Source organism: Sus scrofa, chromosome 1, assembly GCF_000003025.6.
Source record: "Sus scrofa isolate TJ Tabasco breed Duroc chromosome 1, Sscrofa11.1, whole genome shotgun sequence".
Lineage (NCBI taxonomy): Eukaryota > Metazoa > Chordata > Mammalia > Artiodactyla > Suidae > Sus > Sus scrofa.
This window is the reverse complement of record NC_010443.5, coordinates 96,120,252-96,144,734: the sequence shown is the minus strand read 5'-3', so window position 1 is coordinate 96,144,734 and position 24,483 is coordinate 96,120,252. Positions and strand designations below refer to the sequence as shown.

Sequence of the window (24,483 nt, the reverse complement as noted above, 5' to 3'; positions counted from 1 at the left end):
GAGGGTGGGGACAGACTGTTGTGTCTAAACTTTGACAAGATTTCTAATGTTACCCCACGTCAGTGTTAGCCAGACAGACCTGGGTAATGTTGATTCTTTTAGATAACAAAGAGAAGATTTTATTTATTGATGCACATGTGAAATGCCAGCCAGATTATGTGCTGATTGAGGTGGGAGGAGAGGTGGCAAGGGTGTCCAGTGCTGGTTCCTGCCCTTGAGAGGACTGGCCTCTGAGACGGGGTCTCACTGTGCCTCAAGGAGGTGTGGTCGGCAGAGGGTTGGGTGGGGTGCAGAGGCGGGAGGACGGGAAGGGGGGCATGGGAGGGGGTGGAGTTCAGGGTTGGAAGTGAGTTTGCGGTCTGGTCAGGGTGGACCCGGGGATGTGGCTCCCAAGCACAGGAGGGAGCTGGGTTGGAGATGCAGCCTCAGGACACTTAGAAATCAACACCCTGAACGTGCTGGGTGAGAGCTGAGGACAGAGGATGGAACCCGGAGAGATCTGAGGGTGGGCAGACAATCAGGAACCTATAAAGCTGCACAAAGAGCATGCAAAGAGGCAAAAGAGAGCAGGAAAGAATAGGAACCACGTCATGGGCGTGGGCCCATGGCTCTGAACGGCTCACCTTACTCTCCTGATTTAATTACATGTGGTTGGGAGCCCACGTGTAAGGCTCGGTAAGAAAGTCCATCTCAGTCATGGCAGGGAGCGGGGATGCCCTTTTCTAAAGCCTTAGAAGAATCCTGAGGCTCTTAGGAGGAGCCTGGCCCTTTTGCCTGGGTGGGGACCTCCTACATCGTGGCCTCCCGCCACTTGGTGACACCATTGCTGCTGGCTCTCGGCCGACACTCGGGTTTCATTTCTCTGAGTGGCCAGAAATGCTTTTCCATGGTTCCTGGCTTTGTCAAAGACCCTCCCTTCAGCCTTGAGGCCTCCCTGCTTTGAGTCTCCAGATAAGCCAGGCAGCTCATTACTGGGCTCTGTGTGCAGGTTGGGGTTCTGATCACCCACAGGAACACTCAAACCCTCACCTGCTCCCAGGCTGGGGACGCTGGCCCTCCTCCCAGCTGGGCCACTTGCACCTCTGCCTCAAAGCCACAACTTGTATCCCTCCCCTTGGGGATAATCCAGCTAAGTCCCTTCTTCCTTGACCCCAAAGCTCCCGGGACAAAGGAATATGGAGAGGGAACAAATAACTCCTAGCCTTCATCAAAACAAAGATGCGCCTTTCCACTGGGGTGGAGGCGGGAAAGAGCTGCTTTTTTTTTTTTTTTTTTTTTTGTCTTTTTGCCATTTCTTGGGCCGCTCCCGCGGCATATGGAGGTTCCCAGGCTAGGGGTTGAATCGGAGCTGTAGCCACCGGCCTACGCCAGAGCCACAGCAACGCGGGATCCGAGCTGCGTCTGCAACCTACACCACAGCTCACGGCAACGCCGGATCGTCAACCCACTGAGCAAGGGCAGGGACCGAACCCGCAACCTCATGGTTCGTAGTCGGATCCGTTAACCACTGCGCCACGACGGGAACTCCGGGAAAGAGCTGCTTTATTCTTCCTTGGTGCGTATATAGCAGCGAAACAAACACACGACAGTGTTCACTTTTATTTTCCTTAATAATTTTTAATAACTGACACACACCATTTAAAAAATGTTTGCTTTTTAGGGCTGCACCTGCGGCATCCAAAAACTCCCAGGCTAGGGGTCCAATCGGAGCTGCAGTTGCCGACCTACCCCACAGCCACAGTAACACCAGATCCAAGCCGCATCTGCAACCTACACCACAGCTCATGGCAACCTACACCTCAGCTCCTTAACCCACTAAGCGAGGCCAGGAATCAAACCCATGTCCTCAAAGATACTAGTCAGGTTCATTATCACTGAGCCGCAATGAGAACTCGACACACCCATTTTTACTGAGCCCTTTCCAAAGGCCATGAGAGATGAAGGAAAGGTTGGCAGTGACTGTAGCTTTGGTGAGAGGGGTTTCCCTGGAGCGCTGGGGGCAGGTTGTTTGGAGAGTAAAGGAAAATAAGAAAATGGACACTGAGGGGAGGCTAGTCTTTGAAAAATATTTGGCTTTCTTTCCATTAACCATTTAGAAGGGTCTGGCATTGTTATTGGGAAGGCACATTTCTTTTTTTCTTTTTTTTTAATAAAATGTTTTGTCTTTATTTTTATTTTTATTTTTTTTTTTGTCTTTTTTACACCCATGGCATATGGAGGTTCCCAGGCTAAGGCTCCAATTCTTGCTGTAGCTGCCACCCTATATCACAGCCACAGCAACACCAGATCTGACCCAGAGTCTGCAACCTACACTGCAACGCCAGATTCTTAACCCACTGAGCAAGGCCAGAGATCAAACCTGCGTCCTCATGGTTGCTAGTCAGATTCGTTTTCCTCTGAGCCACAGTGGGAACTCCAGAAGACACATTTCTGTGTGTCACAGCAGGTGTATTTAGTGACCATGGTAATACATGTGAGTCAGGCAGTTTCCTGAGTCTTTCTTCCTGGACTCTGTAGGTGGCTGGAGTGGGCGATGGTTTACGGGGTGCTGGAAAAGTCTTCACCCGTGAGGTCTCTTAGAGGCAAACTTCCCACTGGTAGCAGAAAATGCAGGATGGAGCAGACAAAGCCTGAGCCACATGCTGAGTACTTCCTACAAAGCCAGTTCCACCAAACCTAAACAAAGCCTTTTCTTTCTTCCCTTTGTTTGTCCACCTGTCTGTCTGTCCAACCGCCCACCCAGTTGTGCTGTACTCGGTGCAGATCTTCACAGGAAACGTTCCCGGGGCAGGGACAGACGCCAAGGTCTACATCACCATCTATGGAGACCTCGGGGACACTGGGGAGCGGTACCTTGGCAAGTCAGAGAACCGCACCAACAAATTTGAGAGAGGAACGGTAGGCGGGGCCAGCCGAGTTACTCCGCCCTCTCCTCCGGTTTGTTATCAGAGTGAGGGGGGCAGCTCCTCTTGGTCTCCGAAGCTGTCTGGGAACTTTAGGAGACCTCATGCACTCTCATGTGGGCATGTGCCCCTTGCATCCCCTGCGGAGGTCTGGTCCCCCTCCCTCAGTCTATACACGAGCCCTGGGTTCTCCATATGGGGTTGGGGTCGGGTTTGAGCAAGCAGCCCCAGGTTGCTGGCTGTAAGGAACTGGGTCGTCTTCAGAGAATCCAGCTCACTGACTGCGGTCTTGAAAGTGGAGGTGTGCGTGTCCCAGAGTGGCGAGGGCCACCCCAGTGGAGGGTTGAACTATGGGTCTGGAGGCCTGGTTCCACCATCCATTCCTTATACAGCTGAGCTTCTCTGGCCTCAGTTTCCTCATCCGTGAAGTTATGGAGCCTGATGTGAGTCAGCTAAACTGCACTATGCAGAGGCTGTGCACTGGGGCCCAGGGGAGCAGGGAATGAGGGGCAGACAGGAACCCCACTCTTCTCACGTTGGTCCACTTCGACCTGGTCTATCTGTTGGGGTGCCGGGCAAGCCTTCCGTTAAGCAGGGGACTCTGTGGCTACAAAAAGGCTTGAAAACCACATGATCGGATGGTGTCCAAGGCCCCACCAGCTCTAACCTAACAGTGGTTTTATGAAAAGGGAGATATAGAGTTCCTGTTGTAGCTCAGCAAGTTAAGAGCCCGACATAGTATCCATGAGGATACAGGTTCGATCCCTGGCCTTGCTCAGTGGGTTAAGGATCTGGCAATGCTGTGAGCTGTGGTGTAGGTCACAGATGTGACTCGGATCCTGCATGGCTGCAGCCTGTGGTATAGGCTGGCATCTCCAGCTCTCATTCAACCCCTAGGAAGACTCTCATTAGACTTCCATTTGCTGCAGGTGTGACCCGAAAAAAAAAAAGGAGGGGAGGTGATATCCATCCAAAATTCCCTTCTCCCCCTGTCACCCTGCTGGAGCTCCCCTGTCCCATGTCCCCTGCCTTCCCCCTTTCATCACTTCTCAGCCTCTCTTCCTCCTGTCTATTCGCCTAAATCTGCCAAAACCCCCAGGCCAGGGCACAGCTGTGGGGATGAAAGCAAGGTGATGCGCTCTGAACCCAGCCTTTGGTCCTCCCCGTAGCCATGTGCTGTTGGGGTTCCTGCATCAACCAGCAGGTGTTTACCAGGGATTTGCCTAAGCCCGACCCTCAGTGTTGAAATATTCGCTACTGGGTGAGGAGGAAAGTAGCTCTGAGACAAGTAAAGCAGGTATCATCTAAGTGGGTCTGCAGCTGGCAGGTGACCCCGTGAGTCAGGCTGCCTGGAAGGAGCCCCATCCTGTCCGGGAGGTACTGGGGGAGTCAGGTCCTGGGGCTGCCATGGCTCCAACATCCAGATATGAACTGTTTACCATTAGCTTTGGCTTATTGCTGCTGGGGTGGGAATAGCAATGTGATTGCTAGTTAGACCCCTGGATTGAAAAACTGCACAAGAGATAGAAGAGCATTTTGTATCAGGAAGAAAAGAATTTCTCTCTCTCTCTCTCTCTCACACACACACACACACACACACACACACACACACACTGTAACTGTTTGCCACACTTGTAAGGTAGCTAGTAGGAGGTCTATTTATTTTGGAAACATAGAGGAAACCAAAGAGGTCAAGGGACTCCTGTGGTGTCCCTGACTCTAAAGCAGGGACATGAATATCAGGTTCACTCACATACACTGCTGTGGGACCTGGCAGTGCCCTGCACCGATCAGATGCCCAGACCTGTGCCTGGGGCCAGAGTTCAGGTCCTGGCTCTGATGCTGGCTAGCTGTGTGATCTTGGGCAAGGTACGTAGCATCTCTGTGCCTCAGTTTCCTCCACCAGAAAATAAGTTCACTGACTTAGAACCTTGCCTGGCATGGAGTTAACTCCTCATTAGTGCTGACTGTTGCTGAGGCTTGGGAAAGCCCATCTTTCCTGTGCCTCATCACACAGCCGGGAAAATGCACCGTCAGACAGCAGTGTGCGCCACACAGATGACAGGTTGATACTTGTTTGTGGCTAAATTCACAGACCCCAGTACAGAGTAGGCACAATGAATATTTATTGGGTGAATAAATGAGTGAAAGTATAAAGGAAGGTGATGGAATCCATTTTCCTCTGTGTTTACATTCAGATTTTTTTCTTTCTTGGCAATTGTGGGATCACAAGAAAAGTCTTTGCCCTGATCTGCCTCACCCCTTTCTCCTCTTTCCTCTGGTTTTGACATCCCATCAGGGAAGCTGGACTACTTCTGGCTGAGTTACTGATAATTTAGGGCTTTAGGTTCACTGCAGAGCATCTAAAAGCCCCCACATCTCTAATCATTTGCTCCAGAATCCAGGAGTCACCTTTGACATTCCTCTCCTGTCAGCAGCCCCTCCCCGTCCACATACAATCAATCACCAGGTCTTGGAGAGTCTCTCTTCCAAATAAATTAAGCCCAGTCAATTCTGTCACTACTCAGCTCTTCCATATCTCACCTCGCTTTTTTTTTTCTTTTTCTGGGGGGGGCTTTTTAGGGCTGCACTCGCGGCACATGGAGGTTCCCAGGCTAGGGATAGAATCAGAGCTGCAGCTTCTGGCCTACGCCACAACCACAGCAACTTGGGATCCCAGCTTTGTCTTCGACCTACACATAGCTCATGGCAATGCCAGGTCCTTAACCCACTAAGTGAGGCCAGGGATGGAACCCGCATCTTCATGGATACTAGTTGGGTTTGTTTCTGCTGAGCCACAAGGGGAGCTCCTCACCTTGCTCACTGAACCAGCCTGCTCTCCTTGTGCCAGGCCCCTGAAATCCAATCTATCCTCCAGGCTTCCCCAATTAACCTATCCAAAGGTACTTCAGCCTATCAGGGCTCCCCACTGATCCCAGATCTGGCTTGAGCCGTTTGGGTGACTCACTGCCTGCACAGACTCCCCTGCAGACCCCTGGGCCCCAGGTTCCATAATGCCCCACACTCTCTCCTGTCTCCAGGTCTTTCCAAGCCTCTTTTGCATCCATCCCCATATACCCATAGAAAATACATAATGCAGCTCTGCAGTTTTACCTTTTTACATAAAAGGCATCATCCTCTATGAATGCTTCTTGCAGGCAATGGGATACCTTTGAAATCTTTCCATCAAGAGAGTCAAACACAGATGTTGCTGGTTTGTTCTTTGAAACCACCAAACACATAACATTCCACCCACGACACTGCCATGGTGCTTCATGTTCCCTAAACACTGGACACCTAGGTGGTCCCAGTTTTCCACTGCAAAAAATTATCCTGCAATAAACATCCTTGTGCACAAATGAAGGTGTCCCCTAGGACAGATGCAAAGTGAAATTGCCATGCCCCTTCTTGCTGTAATGGACACAGCCACTTGCCAGTGGCCCTAGGACTGCACAGGTCCAGCCTGCAGTCAGCATTGCACTGTTCGCCTACACTCTCCTCAGCCCGCAGCCTGACATGCCCTGGCTGCCTGGAAGGCCCAGTCCAACATATTCAGCTTAATACCACCACCTGGCAAGTCTGGCCAGCCCTGTCCCAGTCCTCATCCAGGTGGCTGCCCACCCCCCCACACCCAGGCTGTGCTGAGGAGGGGCACAGGGCGTCCTACCCTCCCTGGGTTCCCAGCACTCAGCACAGTGACTTGGCATATCTTTCAGAAGGAAAGAAGGTGTCATTCAGGCCTACCTATCCCTCATTCCCTTCCTTTGCTACCTTCAACCTATGTTTTTCCCCATTTCACCTAAGGCCTAGAACTGCACATCTCACAGAGCAATTCTAAAACTATGCAAGCACCCAAGAGGGCAAAGTCACCTTACTAAAGACATAATCAGAGTCACAGAGGAGAGCCTATGTCATGTCACCACAAAATTCCTCATGAACCCATGGGCCAGGTGTTATCCCCTGAGCTCCCCCCAGGCTGGCCTGACTCCTCCAACTGCCAGGTTCCTCCTAGGAATGTCAAGCCCCCTCTCATTGTCCAGAAAGCTTTCACCTCCTGGCACCACTCTTATCCCCCAGCCTTCCATCTGACCTTATGCCAACACTCCTCATAACCAAGGACATTCAGGTGCCAGGACACACTGAGAAGCCTACTCACACAGCTCATCAGGGTCCATCTTCCAAACACCCACAGGGCTTATCCCAAGAGGAGCTGGGCTGCAAAACAGGGCCAGTGTGGCAGTGAGGCCTTAGAACACCAAACCTTCTGTGTTAGGGATTTGGGCCTGGAGGGCTCCAGGCTGGGAAGATCAGGTCAACCCAACAGTTGAGGGGGATGGAAGAAACTGAATGGATGGGGTTGGAGTCAGGGAAGGTGGGCCATGCTCCCCACCCAAGTCCACAGTCTGGACTTCCCAGGCAGATACCTTCATCATCGAGGCTGCTGACCTGGGCGTCATCTACAAGATCAAGCTTCGCCACGACAACACCAAATGGTGTGCAGACTGGTATGTAGAGAAGGTAGAGATCTGGAATGACACCAATGAGGACGAATTCCTGTTCCTGTGTGGACGCTGGCTGTCCTTGAAGAAGGAGGATGGGCGGCTGGAGAGGCTCTTTTATGAGAAGGTGTGTGAAAGGCAGCCGAGGGCCTTGGGTCAGGCACAGCTTGTGATCGCCCTCTTCCCTGGGGTGGCCAGAGGTGTGATGCACCTGGTTCACCCTCCTCTGGACAGGAGTACAGCGGGGACCGGAGCAGCAACTGCAGCAGCCCTGCTGACTTCTGGGAGATCGCCCTGAGCTCCAAGATGGCAGACATCGACGTCGCCATGGTGACGGGGCCCATGGCCGACTATGTTCAGGAGGGCCCGGGTAAGCTCCGCAGAGTGTTCATCAGAGGAGCAACAGGCACATGGAAATGTGCTTCAGCTGTTCTTGGACAGGCCATGTGTTAACCCCACCATATAGCACTCTGTAATTTACCTAGTCTCCACATCTTTCCATCCCCACAATAATCCTGTGAGGAAAGAGATGACCTAAAACAGACTGCCAGTTATTTCTCCATCAAGGTGGGGTTTTGGCAGAGAATTGCAATTCAGAGTCTGCGACCTTGGCAAACTCCACACAAGTCCCCACACCGCAAGGAAGTAGAATTTTTGGGAAATGGTGTTGGGGCGGGGGCTGAAGTAAACAAAAAGTCCACCAGTTTTTCATTGGCTGAGTTGTTGCCAGAAAAGAAAGGGGAGTCTTTCTCCTTCCTTTTTGGTTCTGCTAACGTCATAGGGAGTGAGAGCCTCCCCTTCCTGGTTTCTGCATTCCAGTTGAGGTTCTGTCTGTTAATTTTGTTTACAGAGGGCAGCAAGTAAACAAAGGCTAAGAGAGGTTCAGGTTAATCTGCTGGTCTACCACCAGGAGGGTATCCTAACTCTGCCCTCACCCAGAGTCCCAGCATACAGATTCACCCCAGAGAACCTAGGACAATTCTCCTGAGACAGACACGAACAGCAGCAATGCAAATTATTTGCATGTTAGTAGAGCATCATTCAAAGGACTTAGCCATGCAAACTTAAGGCGTGATGAGGTGGGGCAGGGATGAGGGTAGGGGAGGAAGGGGGAGAAGTCCTGAGCTGGTTTTTTAGAGGCTTAAGCTTCATTTCTGATGCTGACAAGAAAAGATGTGGCCTTGGACAAGTATCTCTTTTAGCTTCATTTTTTCCCCCTGTTCCATAAAACAATATTGTAATCCCCTGAGAAGTTCATTTTTTCAGCCATATTTTTGAGATAAGGCAGTTATATATTTCTCTGTTGGACACTTAAATTCACTGCTTTTCTGTTCAGTTCTCTCAGATGTAAGAGCGTGTCAACCACTATATTTTTCTCCAGGAGACCACATGGTGGGTCTATTGTGTTGGGCAGAGAGAGCCAATCTTTTTATACTTTCCCTTCTTAGACAGGACCCACAAGAAAGTGCTTCTCCTTAATTCAGCACTGTGATCAGGGGTGCTCTCCTTATAAAGATGAAATGAGGCCATGGGCAGAAAACGTTTCAGGTAATTCCAGCCAGGAAAGTCTAGTCTAGAAACTTTTCAAAGGGCTACAGATTGCATAACCTAACCTAACACCCACTACACCAGGGCAGTGTCTCCTAGCTATTGAGGAAGATGAGCCAAGAGAAGGTTCTCCATCCTGTTTCAATTTGCAACACAAATAACAAGGGACCTAAAGGTAGTAGCTTAAAAAAATGAGGGATTTTTTTTTTCCTACACATAAAAGTTCAAAGAGTAGCAGTTGAGACTGATACAGCAAATCTGGTTAAGTCAGGGACCTGACCTGGGCTCTTTCAACCTGACCATGCTGGCAGTCTTCCATCCTAAAAGTTGCCTGTGGTTCCAAGATGACTGCTGGAGCTCCAGACATCACATCCACATTCCAAGCAGAATGAGTGGATAGGTAAGGAGCAAAAATATGCTCCTCTCAGTGGAGTCAGACCTTCCAAAATTAAAAGAAATTTTCCCAACACTTTATGTATCATGACCACCTCTAGCAACAAGCAGAATGGATACTGTGTGGGCAACTAGAACTCTATGCCATACTACCTGAGCAAGTTTTTATGCTGATTGATCTGGTTTGTTTTGGAAATGAATGCCTTCTAGAACTTTAATTTACCATGTTGCATGTATAATAATATTCTATTATTCTTCCATGAATTCGTACTTCCCATGAGACCTTGCTTTTGCCAACTTCATTTTTGCTGGCCATGGTAAGCTTTTCAGACATCTAACCCTTGTACTTGGTTAGAGGTTATTGTCCTTACCCTGCTTCAAATGATAGTGTTAGGTGCAACTAAAATAATTGGTCAATAGGGCTTTTAGATGTGACCACAATGCTCTCTTTGACCTTCACTTGGGATTTACCTTCACTCCTTGGAGGCCAGGTCACTCTCCAGCCTGAAAAGCTCTGTTGTATTTTGTCTTGGAGGCAGGGAGCAGAGATGCATGCCTCCAGAAGACATTTCCAAGTCTACAAGCCTGCCCTGGTCCATCTGTCCCATCATGAGTCTGGGCCCCCATGATCTCTTGCAGTTATTCCCTACTATGTGTCAGTCACCACGGGGAAGCACAAGGATGCAGCCACTGACAGCCGAGCCTTCATCTTACTCATCGGGGAGGATGACGAGCGCAGTAACCGCATCTGGCTGGACTATCCCCAAGGGAAGAAGGGCTTCAGCTGTGGCTCCGTGGAGGAGTTCTATGTTGCAGGCTTGGATGTGGGCGTCATCAAGAAAATAGAGGTGCTGGGAGTTCCCATCATGGCACAGTGGAAATGAATCTGGCTAGGAACCATGAGGTTGTGGGTTTGATTCCTGGCCTTGCTCAGTGGGTTAAGGATCCAGCATTGCCGTGGGCTCTGGTGTAGGTTGCAGACATGGCTTGGATCCTGCTTGCTGTGACTGTGGCTGTGGCCGGCAGCTGTAGCTCCACTTAGACCCCTAGCCTGGGAACCTCCATATGCTAGGAGTGCAGCCCTAAAAAGCAAAAAAAAAAAAAAAAGAGAGAGAGAGAAAGGAAAGGAAAAAAAATAAATAGAGGTGCTGGGCCTTAGGACCTTGGGACAGTGATCACTCCCAGGGAAGGAAGGAGCTGACCTGAGCCCTACTCAGCACAGACAGCAGAGGAAAAGCTCCTGGCCTCTGCCATCAACCAGCTCGGTGACCTTCCATGAATCACTTGCTCCTCCAGGTCCATTTTCCACCCCTCCGATGGGAATGCCTGTGTATTAGTTTTCTATTGCTGTGTAACATGCTACTACAGACTTAGTAACTTAAGGCCATAGCAATATATGATCTCATAGTGTCCTGAGTCAGGACCCCAGGCATGAGTTAGCTGGGTCCTCTTCTCAAGGTCTCACTGAACTAAAATCAAGTCTCACATGAGGCTCGGTGTCTTGTCTAAAGCTCAATGGGTGTTGGAGGAATTCATTTCCTTGTGGCTGTAGGACCAAGGCCTCCAGGTCCAGATGCTACCTATCTGTATTCCCTGCCATGTGGCTTTCTCCAAAACAAGTCGATTTGTTTCTTCAAAGCCATTCAGAGAAGATCTGTTCTACTTCAGATCTCTCTGACTTCTTCCATCTCTGATGTCTAGACCCTCCTTTAAAGGGCTGGCCTCATTAGTTCCGCCCCCACCCCCCAGTAAAATCTTTTAATTCAAGGTCATCTGATTAGAGACCTTAATTATATATTCAAAATCTCTTCATCTTCATGGGAGGGACCTGGGTCAGTGAGTGCATAGCCCATTGGAAGGCATCACTGAGGCTGTAGAATGGGGAAGAGGACACTGAGCAGTTGTGCCCAATCCTCATGGCCCTGGTGTGTCCTCTCCTAGCTGGGTCATGATGGGGCCTCCCCCGAGAGCTGCTGGCTGGTGGAGGAGCTGTGCTTGGCCGTGCCCACGCAGGGCACCAAGTACACGTTGCGCTGCAGTTGCTGGCTCGCCAAGGACCGAGGGGATGGCGTTACCTCCCGTGTCTTTGACCTTCTGGATGCCATGGTGGTGAACATTGGGGTGAAGGTATGGAGGGCGTGTGTGAATGCATGGCCTGGCAGAGGGCAGTGCATGTTGGGGTGGGAGAGCAGCAAGGGAGACAGAAGTGAGAGAAGGAGCAAACTTACCCTGGGGCACTGGCAGGGGCTGCAGCCCACTATACCAGTCAGGCCCACTTTGCTAGGAGCCAAGAGACTTAAGTCTTCTCTTGTCTTCTGCTGTGTGACCTTGGGCAAGTCATCTGGCCTCTCTGAGCCTTGGCTTTCTCATACAGCACATGGAAATAATACTTCCCATCCTGTTCCATGTAGGATCTAGATGAGAACTAATGAGATTAAGGAAAGCCTTGCATACTCTACATAGATATGCAGAGTCATTATTCTCCAAAGGCTGTTCCATCAGCACCAGTAGGCCAGTGATGGGGACAGATGGCCTTTGGGATACTGTGAGCCTCTGGGTCTCATAGTGCAGTGAGTCCTGTCTGCACAAGATCTCCCCTTAAGTGGAAAAGGCTGGAAGGCAGGAGCTCTGGGCTCCTGTCCTAGCTCCACCTCTAATCAGCCAAATGACCTGGGACAAAATGTATAAACTCACAGGTCAGTGCCAGGCAGGAGGCAGGATGCCTGGGTGCTGGGGCCCAAAAACACGTGGCCAGCTGATGGCTCAGAGGCCTCTGTGTCACAAGACACCGCAAGCTTCTCTTTCTCTCTGAAAAGCTGTGGGGTCAACAGAAGACCTCAGCCCTCATATCTGTTCCTAAATCCAAAGCCAGGGGCTGCCAGTTAATCTAAATGGTCAGAAGCCATGCATGAAAAGAAGAGGAGTTCCCGTCGTGGCGCAGTGGTTAACGAATCCGACTAGGAGCCATGAGGTTGCGGGTTCGGTCCCTGCCCCTGCTCAGTGGGTTAACCATCCGGCGTTGCCGTGAGCTGTGGTGTAGGTTGCAGACGTGGCTCGGATCCCGCGTTGCTGTGGCTCTGGCGTAGACCAGTGGCTACAGCTCCAATTCGACCCCTAGCCTGGGAACCTCCATATGCCGCAGGAGCGGCCCAAAGAAATAGCAAAAAGACAAAAAAAAAAAAAGTAAGAAAAAACCGTCCTGGACCTGAGTGTGCCCTGCCTGTACTGCATGTGAAAACAGAAGGAAAGACTGAGTTATAGGCTCTAAAAACCAAGAATGTGAATGCTTGCCCATCCCCTGCTTGTGAGCCAGAGAGCAGAACTTTCTACGGCATAGATACCCACCTCCCTTACCCAGCCACCTGCATCTATGGCCAGACGGTCCATGGTGGGGAGAGCACAATGCATCCAGGGACCTCTGTCCTGACCCAGTTCCCAGCATTCATGTGGGTGAGTGTGTGCACCCCCAGCACACATGCACCCCCACCTCGGTATAGCTGAATCTCCCTCTGAGCTCTTTCGTCTGTGGAAATCCAGGCCCACACCCCGGTTATTCATGTTACAAAAGAGCGCGGGTTTGTCACTTTACAAAGAACCACAGGGCTCTTTGGACTGGCCACCTCCACAGGACATCTGATATCAGACTGGAATTACAAAAGCCCCGTTTCTGTGTCTCTTTCTGAAAACACACCTATGACAGAAAAAGAGATGTGTCTGTGTAACGGAGAGAAAGATGGACACAGAGGACACAGGAGTCTGGAGGGGCCAGCCTTAAGGGGTCAGTCTCCCCCCCCACCCCACCCCCAAGCAGTCATTTTGATCATTCTGTTTCTTAGGTCTGCTGGATAAGAGCAGAACAGTATCAGGTTTCTGCTTTCATTGCCCATGCCCTTGTTAGGTAGGCTAAGAGGATTTTTCTCGTAAAGCAAGGTGCTTTTCAAGTACTCCCTTGGCAGACACGTTCTGCTGGCCAGGCCTGAGGTGCTTCTTCTAAGTTCGCAGTGTCATGGTGATGGTTCTAGGTGCCTCTTGGAAAGGCATAAGGTCGGGAGCATGATCGCTGCCATGAGTAACTGGGATTGAAGGTATCCGGGTGGTGGGGACTCTGCATCATTTATTTATTTGTTTATTGTCTTTTTAGGGCTGCACCTGCAGAATATGGAAGTCCCCAGGCTAGGGGTCGAGTTGGAGCTACCTATGCCACAGCCACAGCAACTCAGGGTCCAAGTCACCTCTGCAACCTATACCGCAGCTCACGGCAACACAGGATCCTTAACCCGCTGAGTGAGGCCAGGGATCGAACTCGCGTCCTCATGGATACTAGTCGGATTCGTTTCCACTGTGCCACAGCAGGAACTCTGGGACTCTGCCTCTTTATGAATGATATTGCAGTGCAGCAGCCAGAGTGGCAGGGAAGGGCCAGGTATGTGCAGAGGAGATGATCAGCCTGGCATCTTCTTGGCCATGTAGAAGCCTCTCCTGAACCTTCAAGGCCTTGGGCACCAGGTGAGAGGCCATGGAAGAGAAATTCAAGACCAGAGGACAGTCTAGATCAGGGATGGAAGTGGCCCCTCTGGCCAGGAAGCTGCCTCCCAGAGGAAGAAACAAGGCAGGGGCTTCAGTGAGGACACTGTCCTGGGAGGAGCAGGTGGCCCCCTCCAGCAGAGACAAAAGGAATACATCCTCTTTGGAGCAAACCTCAGGCAAAAGTGCAAAATCTCAATCTAAAGTGAAAACCCCATACAAGTGAATGGAGGCAGAAGTTCTCAAAGATCAGCCCCAATACAATTGCCACTCACGACGTGCAGATTGTGTGCTGCCTGCGGCATGAAGGAGGGACAGTCACCTAGAAGTGCTCCTTCTCCTTGACACCAAGCCCAGTGCCAGGCACCAAGGCAAAGTGCCTCAGCTCTCATGACTCTGCAAAGTGTTTATCCCTCTTCTACTGTGGAGGAAACAGCTGGCGAGGATGGGGCACCTGCCTAGGTTCAACAGCTAGCAGGGGCCAGATCTGAGATTCAGATGACACTGCAATGGCTCCAAAAGCCATTGTGTGGCCAACACCTGCTGATGGAATGCACGGACTTAGGTTGAGATTCAAGTGACAAGGAAACCAGTTGATTCTGGGGCTTTTAGTCATGTTTCTGCTGTACACATGTTCTCTATCAGAAACCAAATTCCTCTCCAGCACTGAACTGGACACACCTGGGGATACAGTCAATGACAAAGCCTGGATCTTCCTCTCCAGACATTCACAATTGAATAGGGGGAGGGCTCTTTTCAGAGTCATGGAGCTTGGAGGGCCTGTGGTCTTGCCTTGCTGAGAGTGAGGCAGGTGGGTGGGGTTGGTGGTTAGGCCAAGGCTCAGGACCCACATTCCTTTCGTGGCAGGTGCTCTATGAAATGACGGTGTGGACAGGTGACGTGGTTGGTGGTGGCACAGACTCCAACATCTTTATGACCCTCTATGGCATCAACGGCAGCACAGAGGAAGTGCAGCTAGACAAAAAGAAGGCCAGGTATCTGGAGGTGGCCTCTGCCCTTCATCCCTCCACACGATCCAGTCCTCAGCCCTCCAGCCCTTGGGGCCTTCCAACCTCCAAATCTCTGTCCACGTCATTCCTCCTTCCTGGAATGCCCTTCATCCACTCCCTCTGTTTTGAGACCTTTCTGTTTCAAGTGCTAGCTCAAGTCCACCTCCTCCAGGAAACCTTCCCTGATCACATCAACTCAGAGCACTCTTCCCTTTCTTCTTTATCACCTCCCTTCCTCCCTCCTTTCCTTCCTTCCTCCATTCCTCCTTCCTCCCTCCATTTTCTCTTCCTGCCATCACTCAAAAATGCCAAGTATAAAGTCTGTAGGTTAGTTGATAGCATCATGTCATTGTGCATCTCTTGTTTTCATTCATTGTTACATTGATAATGTAAGATATGACACTAGGAGTAGCTGGGCAAAGGGAACACAGAAACTTTTTTTTATTTTTGCAACTCAACCTCAGAATAATTGGGAAAAAACAAAAATAATTCTTAAACTATTTAAAAATGCTTGAACATCTAGTGTATGTCCGGTACATACCGGTTTTAGACACTGGAGAGAGACAAGATACCCAAACTCATGAAGCTTAACACTTGAGAGAATCACAGCAATAGCACAGACCCCAATGTGGGCTTGTTTTGTGCCATGCCTTTTTCTAAGCCCTTTGAATGTATTGACACACGTAGTCCTCCCTGTAACTCTGTGAGAACCATTATCAGCAGTACCATTTTATAGGTAGGAAAACTGAGGCACAGCAGGGTCAAGTCATGCTGCTCAAGGTCCCATAGTCAGTGAGCTGTGGCACCGAGACCTGTACCCAGGTAGCCCCAGTCTTAAGCATTAGGTTCTATTTCCTCTTTTCTTTTTCTTTTTCAAAACTTATTTTTTAAGTTTTGTCTTTTTAGGGCTGCATCCAGTGGCGTGGAAGTTCCCAGGCTAGGGATCTAATTGGAGCTACAGGTGCCGGCCACAGCCACAGTCACAGCAATGCCAGATCCCAGCCGTGTCTGCGACCTACACCACAGCTCACAACGCCGGATCCTTAACCCACTGAGCGAGGCCAGGGATCGAACCTGCATCCTCATGGATACTAGTCAGATTCATTACTGCTGAGCCACAAGGGGAACTCCCTCTACTGCCTCTTAAGATATTTATTAGTCATGACAATAATGGTGGACCTCTTGTAGTGCTTCCTTCCTGTGCCTTTTATTGAATCCTCACCTTAGTCCTGGGTTGGGTTTGGTTTTCCATGTTCAGCCATTGCCCCAAATCATCCCTGGCTCCTCATATCTTAAGCAGCAGAGGGAAGAGATTCAGAGCCCAGGCTTAGGATTTCTAAAAGCCCCCTCAGACACTCCCCTCTGAACCCACACTGCTGCCTCCCCAGGCAGGAGGGCAGGATCCAGGGTGCCTTCCTTTCTGAGTCCTCACATCTCTTGACTCTGGCCTTGCATGTAGTGGGCACTCAGTAAGTACCTCTGGACGGTGGCAGTGATGGGGATGGTGGTCATGGGGATGGGGATGCTGAAGCCTTCGGGGCCCAGGCAGAGGTTTCTTCCCATGGACAGAGCACTTCATGAGAGTGGGAACTGCCCATCTTTTGTACCTCATGCCTGGGGGGTCTGATGCGGACAGTTTTTGCCTATTTTCCCTCAGCACCCTTGTACCTCTCTTTTCCTCCTGGAATTCTCCCCTGTGCAACAGAAATGATGATGATTATAATAACGGTTGACAATCAGTGAGCACCTACGCCATGCCAGGCACCATTGTAAGTGCTTTTCAGAAGTTCCTGTTGTGGCTCTTTGGGTTAAGAACCCGACATAGTGTCTGTGAGGATGCAGGTTCAATCCGTGGCCTTGATCAGTGGGTTAAGGATCCGGCATTTCTGCGAGCTGTGAAGTCAGTTGCAGATGCAGCTCAGACCCTACATTGCCATGGCTGTGGCTGTGGTGTAGGCTGGCAGCTGCAGCTCCTATTTGACCCCTGGCCTGGGAACTTTTCATGTGCCACAGATGTCGCTATAAAAAAGAAAAAAATATGAACTCAAAACATCCCCTCTGATATGCTCACTGCAAATAAGGGGCCTGAAACACAGAAAGGTGAAATAACTTCCCCAAGATCACACAGCTAGTAATCAGGGAAGCTGGAGTTTGACTCATGCAATTGTGGGTATAAACTAAGGCCAAATGAAAACAAGCCGAGGCTATTTCTTCAGCGCTTGCTTTTAGCAAGGATGTAAGCCATCATCACTTGGTTTGGCAGAGACCAAAGGCTGTTGGGAGCCTGAGAAAGCTTCAGAATGTGGCATTCTTTGGGGCATTGTGAAGCTGGGGAGATGCCACCTAGAATCAGGGCATCTTATGCGATTGGACTGGGGAACATAACTTGGATTTCTCTGGTTGGTCCTGAGTTCAGTGGGGGCATCTTCGTTGATTGCTGCTTAACCTGATGAGCACCTCAGAGAGGTCTGGTGGCTCTTGCAAGGGACTGTGGAAGGGAGACAGTAGAGGCACCGAGGTTGGCCACACTCTTGACAATTAAACCATTAGCTCTGTTGCGCAGAGCCGAGGCCAACCTCTTAAGGGTTGGCCATTGCCGTCCTAAGGAAGAAAGAACCGCCCCAAATTTCGGGCGACCGAGCATGCGCTGGATGGCCCACTGGTACGGAAACCCAGACTGGAAAGCACTTGATCTAATGTGAAGCTACAGCTGAACCTCTGGCCTCGGCCAACTCCAGGAGCCCCAGCCATGTTTCTGAGATGCAGAGACAAAGTGCCTGAGCTCCAGGGAGGCTGGCTTTGGACCCCACACCCTTCTTCCCCTGATGCCAGCCAGCCTTTCCCCAGGCATGCTACCCACAGATCTTACCTAGTTTCTTAGCCATATCTAAAATTCTTCCATTAGGAGTTCCCTTGTGGAGCAGTGGGTTAAGGACCCAGCATTGTCACCAAAGCAGCTTGGGTTGCTGCTGTGATGTGGGTTTGATCCTGGGGAACTTCCAAATGCCAAGGGCTCAGTCAAAAATAAAATAAAACCTGAAATAAAATAAAATCTCCTGTTAAATATGTGCCTTCTAGCCTCAGGCTAATCTCACAGAGGCCTTTGATGGGGGTGGGGAGCAGAAGGAAACTAGAATTGAAGGGAGTGAGAAGCAGCTAAAGGCTGCTCACCTCTTCAGCTGCTGAGCTCCTTTGGGTAGATGAGCAGGGCAAAGCCTGAGCTACTTTAGCAGCCCTGTCCTTCAGAGCCAGTGGCAAGGGGACCTGGCTCAGAGGCGGACCACTTCCCCAGTGGCAGCCCCTCAGTGTGTGTTCTGAGAGGGCCTGAGGCAGCAGGAAACATGTGGCTGTTGTGTCGTGGAGGGATGAAGAGCCAACGTGGGGTTTCCTTTTGGATGCGGGCCTTTTACCCTGAGGAGAGGAGGTCTATCCAGGTGTAATCCAGGCTTAGCCTATAACGAAAGGTGAGGGTGCAAATGGAATCCAGTCTTCAGTCTCCTAGAAGAAAATCTTTTTAGTCGCTGCCTTTCTCCTTACACCTGCCCCACCCTAAAAATCTCCATAGAAGGGAGTTATGTGGATAAATTCAAGGGTGAAAATTAAAGAGAAATACAAAACGAAGAATTCTAAAATGCCTTTGATCTGCAAAATTATACACCTGACAAGAGTAAAGAATCAATAAGTTGAAAGCTTATTTGAGAGACTCTCCACTGTGTGATATAAGCTTGACAGGGGAATTTATGAACATGGCCTTCCAGGTTCCATGTGACCAAAGGGACTGATGGATTAAATTGAAGAAGGAGGGATTTAGGGCAGACTTCTGGGAGAGTATTTTTTACTTCTAATAATCATAAAGTGTATATAAGCAAGTTGAGGATTGGAGTAGTTCTCGGTATGCAGCATTCGCAATCCCAGCCCCCACTGGCTGTCCTCTGCTTTTAAAAATATGTCTTGTATTCAAGGAAGCATAAAATTGCCATGCAGTGTCATGTCTCCAGTGATATCTGCATTACCTCCAGGGGCTTATCAGCAGCATCATCTGGAATCAGTGAGCAGTCAAGCAATGTCAGCATTGAAGGTCGCATTATGCATGCAGCACTGCAGGAAGAGCAGTAAGAAATAAAGATAGAGCATCTCTGAGATGATGATTCCATAGAAAAATAGTAATAGCAGCAAAAGCGATGTTACCTTCTATTTACCAGCCATGTTACAATTGTTCACAATTTTACCCACTAGGGCCACTGCATTCAATTTGTGTATTGTGTGTAGAAAAATGTGTGTAGAGTTGCAGTGCACAACCTGCCCCACCATGCATGGCATCCATGTCACTCGTAGAATCTCATTTAAAGCTTTGAAGCTATGGAATTCTTTTTACATTTTAAGTTGATTTCACATCCATTTAGTCTGCATGAGAGTTTTACGAAATTACAGGGCTAGTGTCATTTCCCCTAGACTACAGATGAGGAAAGCAAGTTCCAGAGAGGAGCTGGGACTATTCTATGTGGTTGGCATTATGAGATTAGGACCTGAAACTGGTAGCTTTTTTTTTTTTTTTCTTTTTAGGGCCACACCTGCAGCATATGGAGTTTCCCAGGCTAGAGGTCTGATCAGAGCTACAGCTGCCAGCCTACGCTACAGCCACAGCAATGCCAGATCCAAGCCACGTCTGCAACCTACATCACAGCTCATTGCAACGCCAGCTCTTTAACCCACTGAGCCAGGCTGAAGATCAAACCCAAATCCTCGTAGACACTATGTCAGGTTTGTAACCCGCTGATCCGAAATGGGAACTCTGTAACTGGTAGCTCTGATTCAGGGCCATTTCTACCAGCAACTCCCTCAAAGAATTTTCAGGAACACAGAGTTCCTGCCATGGCGCAGCGGAAACGAATCCGACTAGGAACCATGAGGTTTCGGGTTCAATCCCTAGCCTCGATCAGTGTGTTAAGGATCCAGCGTTACTGTGAGCTATAGTGTGGGTTGCAGATGCAGCTTGGATCTGGCGTTGCCATGGCTGTGGTGTAGGCTGGAGGCTACAGCTCCAATTAGACCCTTAGTCTGGGAACCTCCATATGCCACGGGTGCAGCCCTCAAAAGACAAAAATACAAAAACAACAACAACAAAAGAACTTTCAGGAACACATCTGGGATGCAAGAGACAGGCTTCTAGGGAGCTGAGTAAAGGCCCCCTCTCCTTACCTCAGATCTGGTCCGTGTCATGGCCTCACCCCTCACCATGGCCAGCTTCCCTTCTTCATGACCCTCCTCTCCATCCCCAGATTTGAGCGGGAACAGAATGACACCTTCATCATGGAGATTCTGGACATTGCTCCATTCACCAAGATGCGGATCCGAATTGATGGCCTGGGCAACCGGCCCGAGTGGTTTCTAGAGAGGGTAACATGGCTGGACCCTCACCCTCCTTCCCACCCACTGCCCAGCCCTTCTTCCTGTTCATTGGGGTTGTCAGTGAACCTTGTTAAAGTACAGATGCCACCCTAGAGGGTTATTACACAAACCTGGCCTATGCTGTCCAATATGCCCTCTGGTGTGAATTAATCAGGGAACATAGTCTCATGTGTCCAGTCAAAACTCAATCAGCTGCCAGGGGATACAATGTGCCCTGTCAGTGCATCATGGACAGAGACTGGAAGTGGGCTCTGGAGGAAGCAAGTTGGGAGGAGGAATGAGAAGGGGGGCAGCAGGACCTGGAGCTGTGAGGCTCCCACGGTAGGAACGTTAGGCAGGATGGAAAGGGGGCTTCCAGTGCCCCTTGAACACAGTTATCAGACTGCCTCTTCTTCCATCTCCGGCCTCTGCTCCCCTCTGAGTCATCCTCTCAACCCTCACCTGTCAAAGGCCATCTGTCCTGAGGCCCCTCAGGGTCCACTTCCCTGTTCAGCCTTTAGCAGATTTTTCATGAGCCAACAATGCAGTGCACCCACCAAGGACAATCTGGCAACCTTTGGTACACTGTTCCCAAGGGTCTATGGCTGACAGTGGTTTGATTGGTCTGTTTTTCTGCCATTCATTCAGCAAACATTTCTCGTGCACAGTGATAGGCATCTCTCAGGAAACTTATTCAAAGGAGTTGCCCATTTCCAACGCACCAAGCTAGGGAAGTCACGGTGGGGATTTCAGACCCTTTGCCGGACCCACAGGGCAGGGTCTTTGTCCTGGAGAGGGCCCTTTCTTCATGCCTCGAGTCTATGTCAGAAGAGCCTGTCTCAGGTCTGGGGTCGTGAATCCTGGGGCCCAGAAGACGGGGTTGCGTTAGCAGGTGGCCAGCTGGTGGAGGTGAGGGAGGAGCTCCCACACTGGCCCCTCTCACCCAGATCCTCCTGAAGAACATGAACACAGGAGACCTGACCATGTTCTACTACGGAGACTGGCTGTCCCAGCGGAAGGGCAAGAAGACCTTGGTGTGTGAGATGTGTGCCGTCATCGACGAGGAGGAGATGATGGAGTGGACTTCCTACACCGTTTCAGTGAAGACCAGTGACATCCTGGGTGAGTCCAGGGGTCCCTCGCTTCTCCTACACCCACTTGCCACCAACCTTACCTGTCCCAGCTCAGGTCCTGAAACTTTTTTGTCTTTTTAGGGCTGCACCTGTGGCATATGGAAGTTCCCAGGCTAGGGGTCAAATTGGAGCTACATCTGCTGGCCTATGCCACAGCCAAAGTAATGCCAGAACTGAGCCACGTCTGCAACCTATACCACAGCTCATGGTAACGCCGGATCCTTAACCCACTGAATGAGGCCAGGGATCGAACTCTCATCCTCATGGATCCTGGTCAGATTCATTACCACTGAGCCACAACAGGAACTTCAGTATTCTGAATTCTTTTTCTTTGGAAGGTCTTCCAAAAGCTAGTCAGTACAACTCCTTTCCACAGAACGTCACCTTCTACCTGGACAAAGTCCCCTCCCATGTCTGACTTGGCACTGTCCTTCCTGCATCAAGGAAGTAGGAGGGAACATTACTGGGCAATAGGTCCAATACCTTTGAAGGCGGTGCCCAGGATCTTGGCTCAGAGGCCTTCTGTCCCCCTGCTTCCTCCTGGCACCTCTCACCCAGGCACCATGAATCTCAGATGCCCTTGGGTTCCTTCCCACATCCCTGTGCTTGGCCACCATCTTCAAAATATGGGCTTTTGCCTGGGGTCTTAGGATGGAGATAAGTCCCTGAGCCTGTGTGTGTCTGACATCTGTGTGCAGCCTCACTGACATCACTGAGGCTCTGACAGGGGTCGGCACAGGTGCTTGGGAACCCAGAGTGGGGCGTCTTCCCTAGATCAGGGGCAAGGGTCATGGAGAGCTCCCAGAGGTAGTGCCAGAGTCCAACCCAGAAAGACAAACAGAAGCCAGTAAGGCAGATGGAAAGGCCTTCCAAGCAAAAATTCTAGCATGTGCAAAGGCCTGCAGCTGAGAAGGAAGCAATGCCTTCCTACCTACCCTCCCCTATACCAAGCCTCTTCTCCAGACGCTGTTGCAAGGAATATGGCAAACTCATACTACCTAGAAATGGCTAGTGAGGGATCACCTTGTTAGCCCTGGTCGCTTGCATTTTCAGCAGAGAAGCACTCAGCCAAAGAAATGAAGCTCTCAATGGTAGATCTCAGGCATGCATGACAGGTTAGTACAGCTGGCAAAGTTTCTTCTTGGCACTTCTTCCTTTTCTCCACAGAGTGAAGCCTTCACTCTCTTTGCTTAAAATTCCAAGTGTTCATATGTTTTCAAGTGCCTCATTATCTTATGGTGTGCTCTCAGAAAACAATAAGTTCATTTATAACTGCAGGGTATGTATTAGAAAAGCTTCAAGAGATCACCTCTTCCAAAAGCCTTTTCTTTCTTTCTTTCTTTCTTTCTTTCTTTTTTTTTTTTTAAGGGCTGCACCTATGGCATATGGAAGTTCCCAGGCTACGGGTCAAATCGGAGCTACAGCTGCCAGCCTACACCACAGCCACAGCAATGCAGGATCCAAGCTGCATCTGCAACCTACAACATAGCTCATGGCAATGCCAGATCCTTAACCCACTGAGCAAGGCCAGGGTTCGAACCAGCAACCTCAGGGTTCCTAGTCGGATTTGTTTCCACTGAGCCACAACGGGAACTCCTTTTCTTTTTTAAAAATTTTATTTATTTATTTTTAGGGCTGCATCTGTGGCATATGGAAGTTTCCAGGCTATGGGTCAAATTGGAGCTGTAGTGGCCAGCCTACACCAGAGCCACAGCAACGTAGGATCTGAGTTGCACCTGCAACCTACGCCACAGCTCATGGCAATGCTGGATCCTTAACCCACTGAGTGAGGACAGGGATCGAACCCGTGTCTTCACGGATACTAGTCAGTTTCATTACTGCTGAGCCACGACGGGAACTCCATAGAAGCCTTTTCTTTTCAACTGGGGTCAGTACCTCTATTTGGCTGAAGCAAATGATGTGTAGCTCTAGTGCAGAATGTCAACCAGACGCAGATTTGGGAACAAGGAATTTTCACCTTGCGTCAGAGGGAGTTTATTTCCTTTTAAAAATTTTATTTTTTTTAATTTTATTGTATTATAGTTTACTTACAATGTTGTTTTAGTTTTAGGTATAAAGAAAAGTGAATCAGTTATATATATATACATATATCGGTTCTCTTTTCCAATATATATTTTTACAAACTATTGAATAGATTTCCTTATGCTATACAGTAGGTCACTGTAAATTATCTATTTTATATACAGTAATGTGTATATGCTATTCCCATCCGCCTAATTTATCTCACCCCCATTGTAATCATAAGTTTGATTTTGGCATCTATGGTTTGCTTTTGTTTTATAGATAAATTCCTTTGTATTTTTTTAAAATTTGATTCTACGTATAAGTGATATATTTGTCTCTCTGACTTACTTCACTTAGTATGATAATCAGTACGTCCACCCATGTTGCTGCAAATGGCATTCTTTGGTTCTTTTTTTATGGCTGAGTAATGTTCCTTTGTACATATGTACCCCATCTTCTTTATCCACTCCTCTATTGATGAACATTTAGGTTCCTTCCATGTCGACTATTATAAATAGTGCTGCAGTGAACATTGGGGTGTGTGTTATCTTTTCAAATTATGGTTTTCTCTGGCTATATGCCTAGGAGAGGGGTTGCTGGATCATACAGTGACTCCAGATTTTGTGTTTTAAGGAATATCCAAACTGTTCTCCATGGTGGCTGCACCAGTTTATATTCCCAGCAACAGTGTAGGAGGGTTCCCTTTTCTCCACACCCTCTTCAGCATTTATTGTTTGTAGACTTTTTTTTCCCTTAATTTTATGGCTACTCTCAAGACACATGGAAGTTCCCTGGCCAGGGAACTCAAGCCACCACTGTGACCCACACCACAGCCATGGCAACACTGAACCTTCTTACCCACTGCAGTAGGCCAGGGATCAAACTGATACCTCCCCGATGACCCAAGCCACTGTAGTCAAATTCCTAACCCACTGCACCACAGCAGGAACTCCTCTGAGCTGTTTAAAAGCAACACATTGCAGGAGTTCCCACTGTGGTACAGTGGGCCAAGGATCCAGTATTGTCTCTGTAGCGTTGCAGGCTCAATCTCCCAGCCAGC

General features: G+C 49.6%; 1 protein-coding gene across 2 annotated transcripts in view; it reads left to right on the top strand.

Moving 5' to 3' along the window:
• The window catches only part of LOXHD1 (lipoxygenase homology domains 1), a 206,284-nt gene that overhangs the window by 142,300 nt on the left and 39,501 nt on the right, over positions 1 to 24,483 (top strand). Inside the window, exons 29-36 of one of the 2 annotated variants that reach the window (XM_021092585.1) lie at positions 2,744 to 2,898; positions 7,320 to 7,529; positions 7,637 to 7,772; positions 9,983 to 10,191; positions 11,285 to 11,470; positions 14,735 to 14,862; positions 20,157 to 20,274; positions 21,213 to 21,387. In XM_021092585.1, the coding sequence (XP_020948244.1) occupies positions 2,744 to 2,898; positions 7,320 to 7,529; positions 7,637 to 7,772; positions 9,983 to 10,191; positions 11,285 to 11,470; positions 14,735 to 14,862; positions 20,157 to 20,274; positions 21,213 to 21,387 (1,317 nt within the window). The remainder of the gene's footprint in view (positions 1 to 2,743; positions 2,899 to 7,319; positions 7,530 to 7,636; positions 7,773 to 9,982; positions 10,192 to 11,284; positions 11,471 to 14,734; positions 14,863 to 20,156; positions 20,275 to 21,212; positions 21,388 to 24,483) is intronic. The other variant, XM_021092583.1, reaches the window with a different exon arrangement.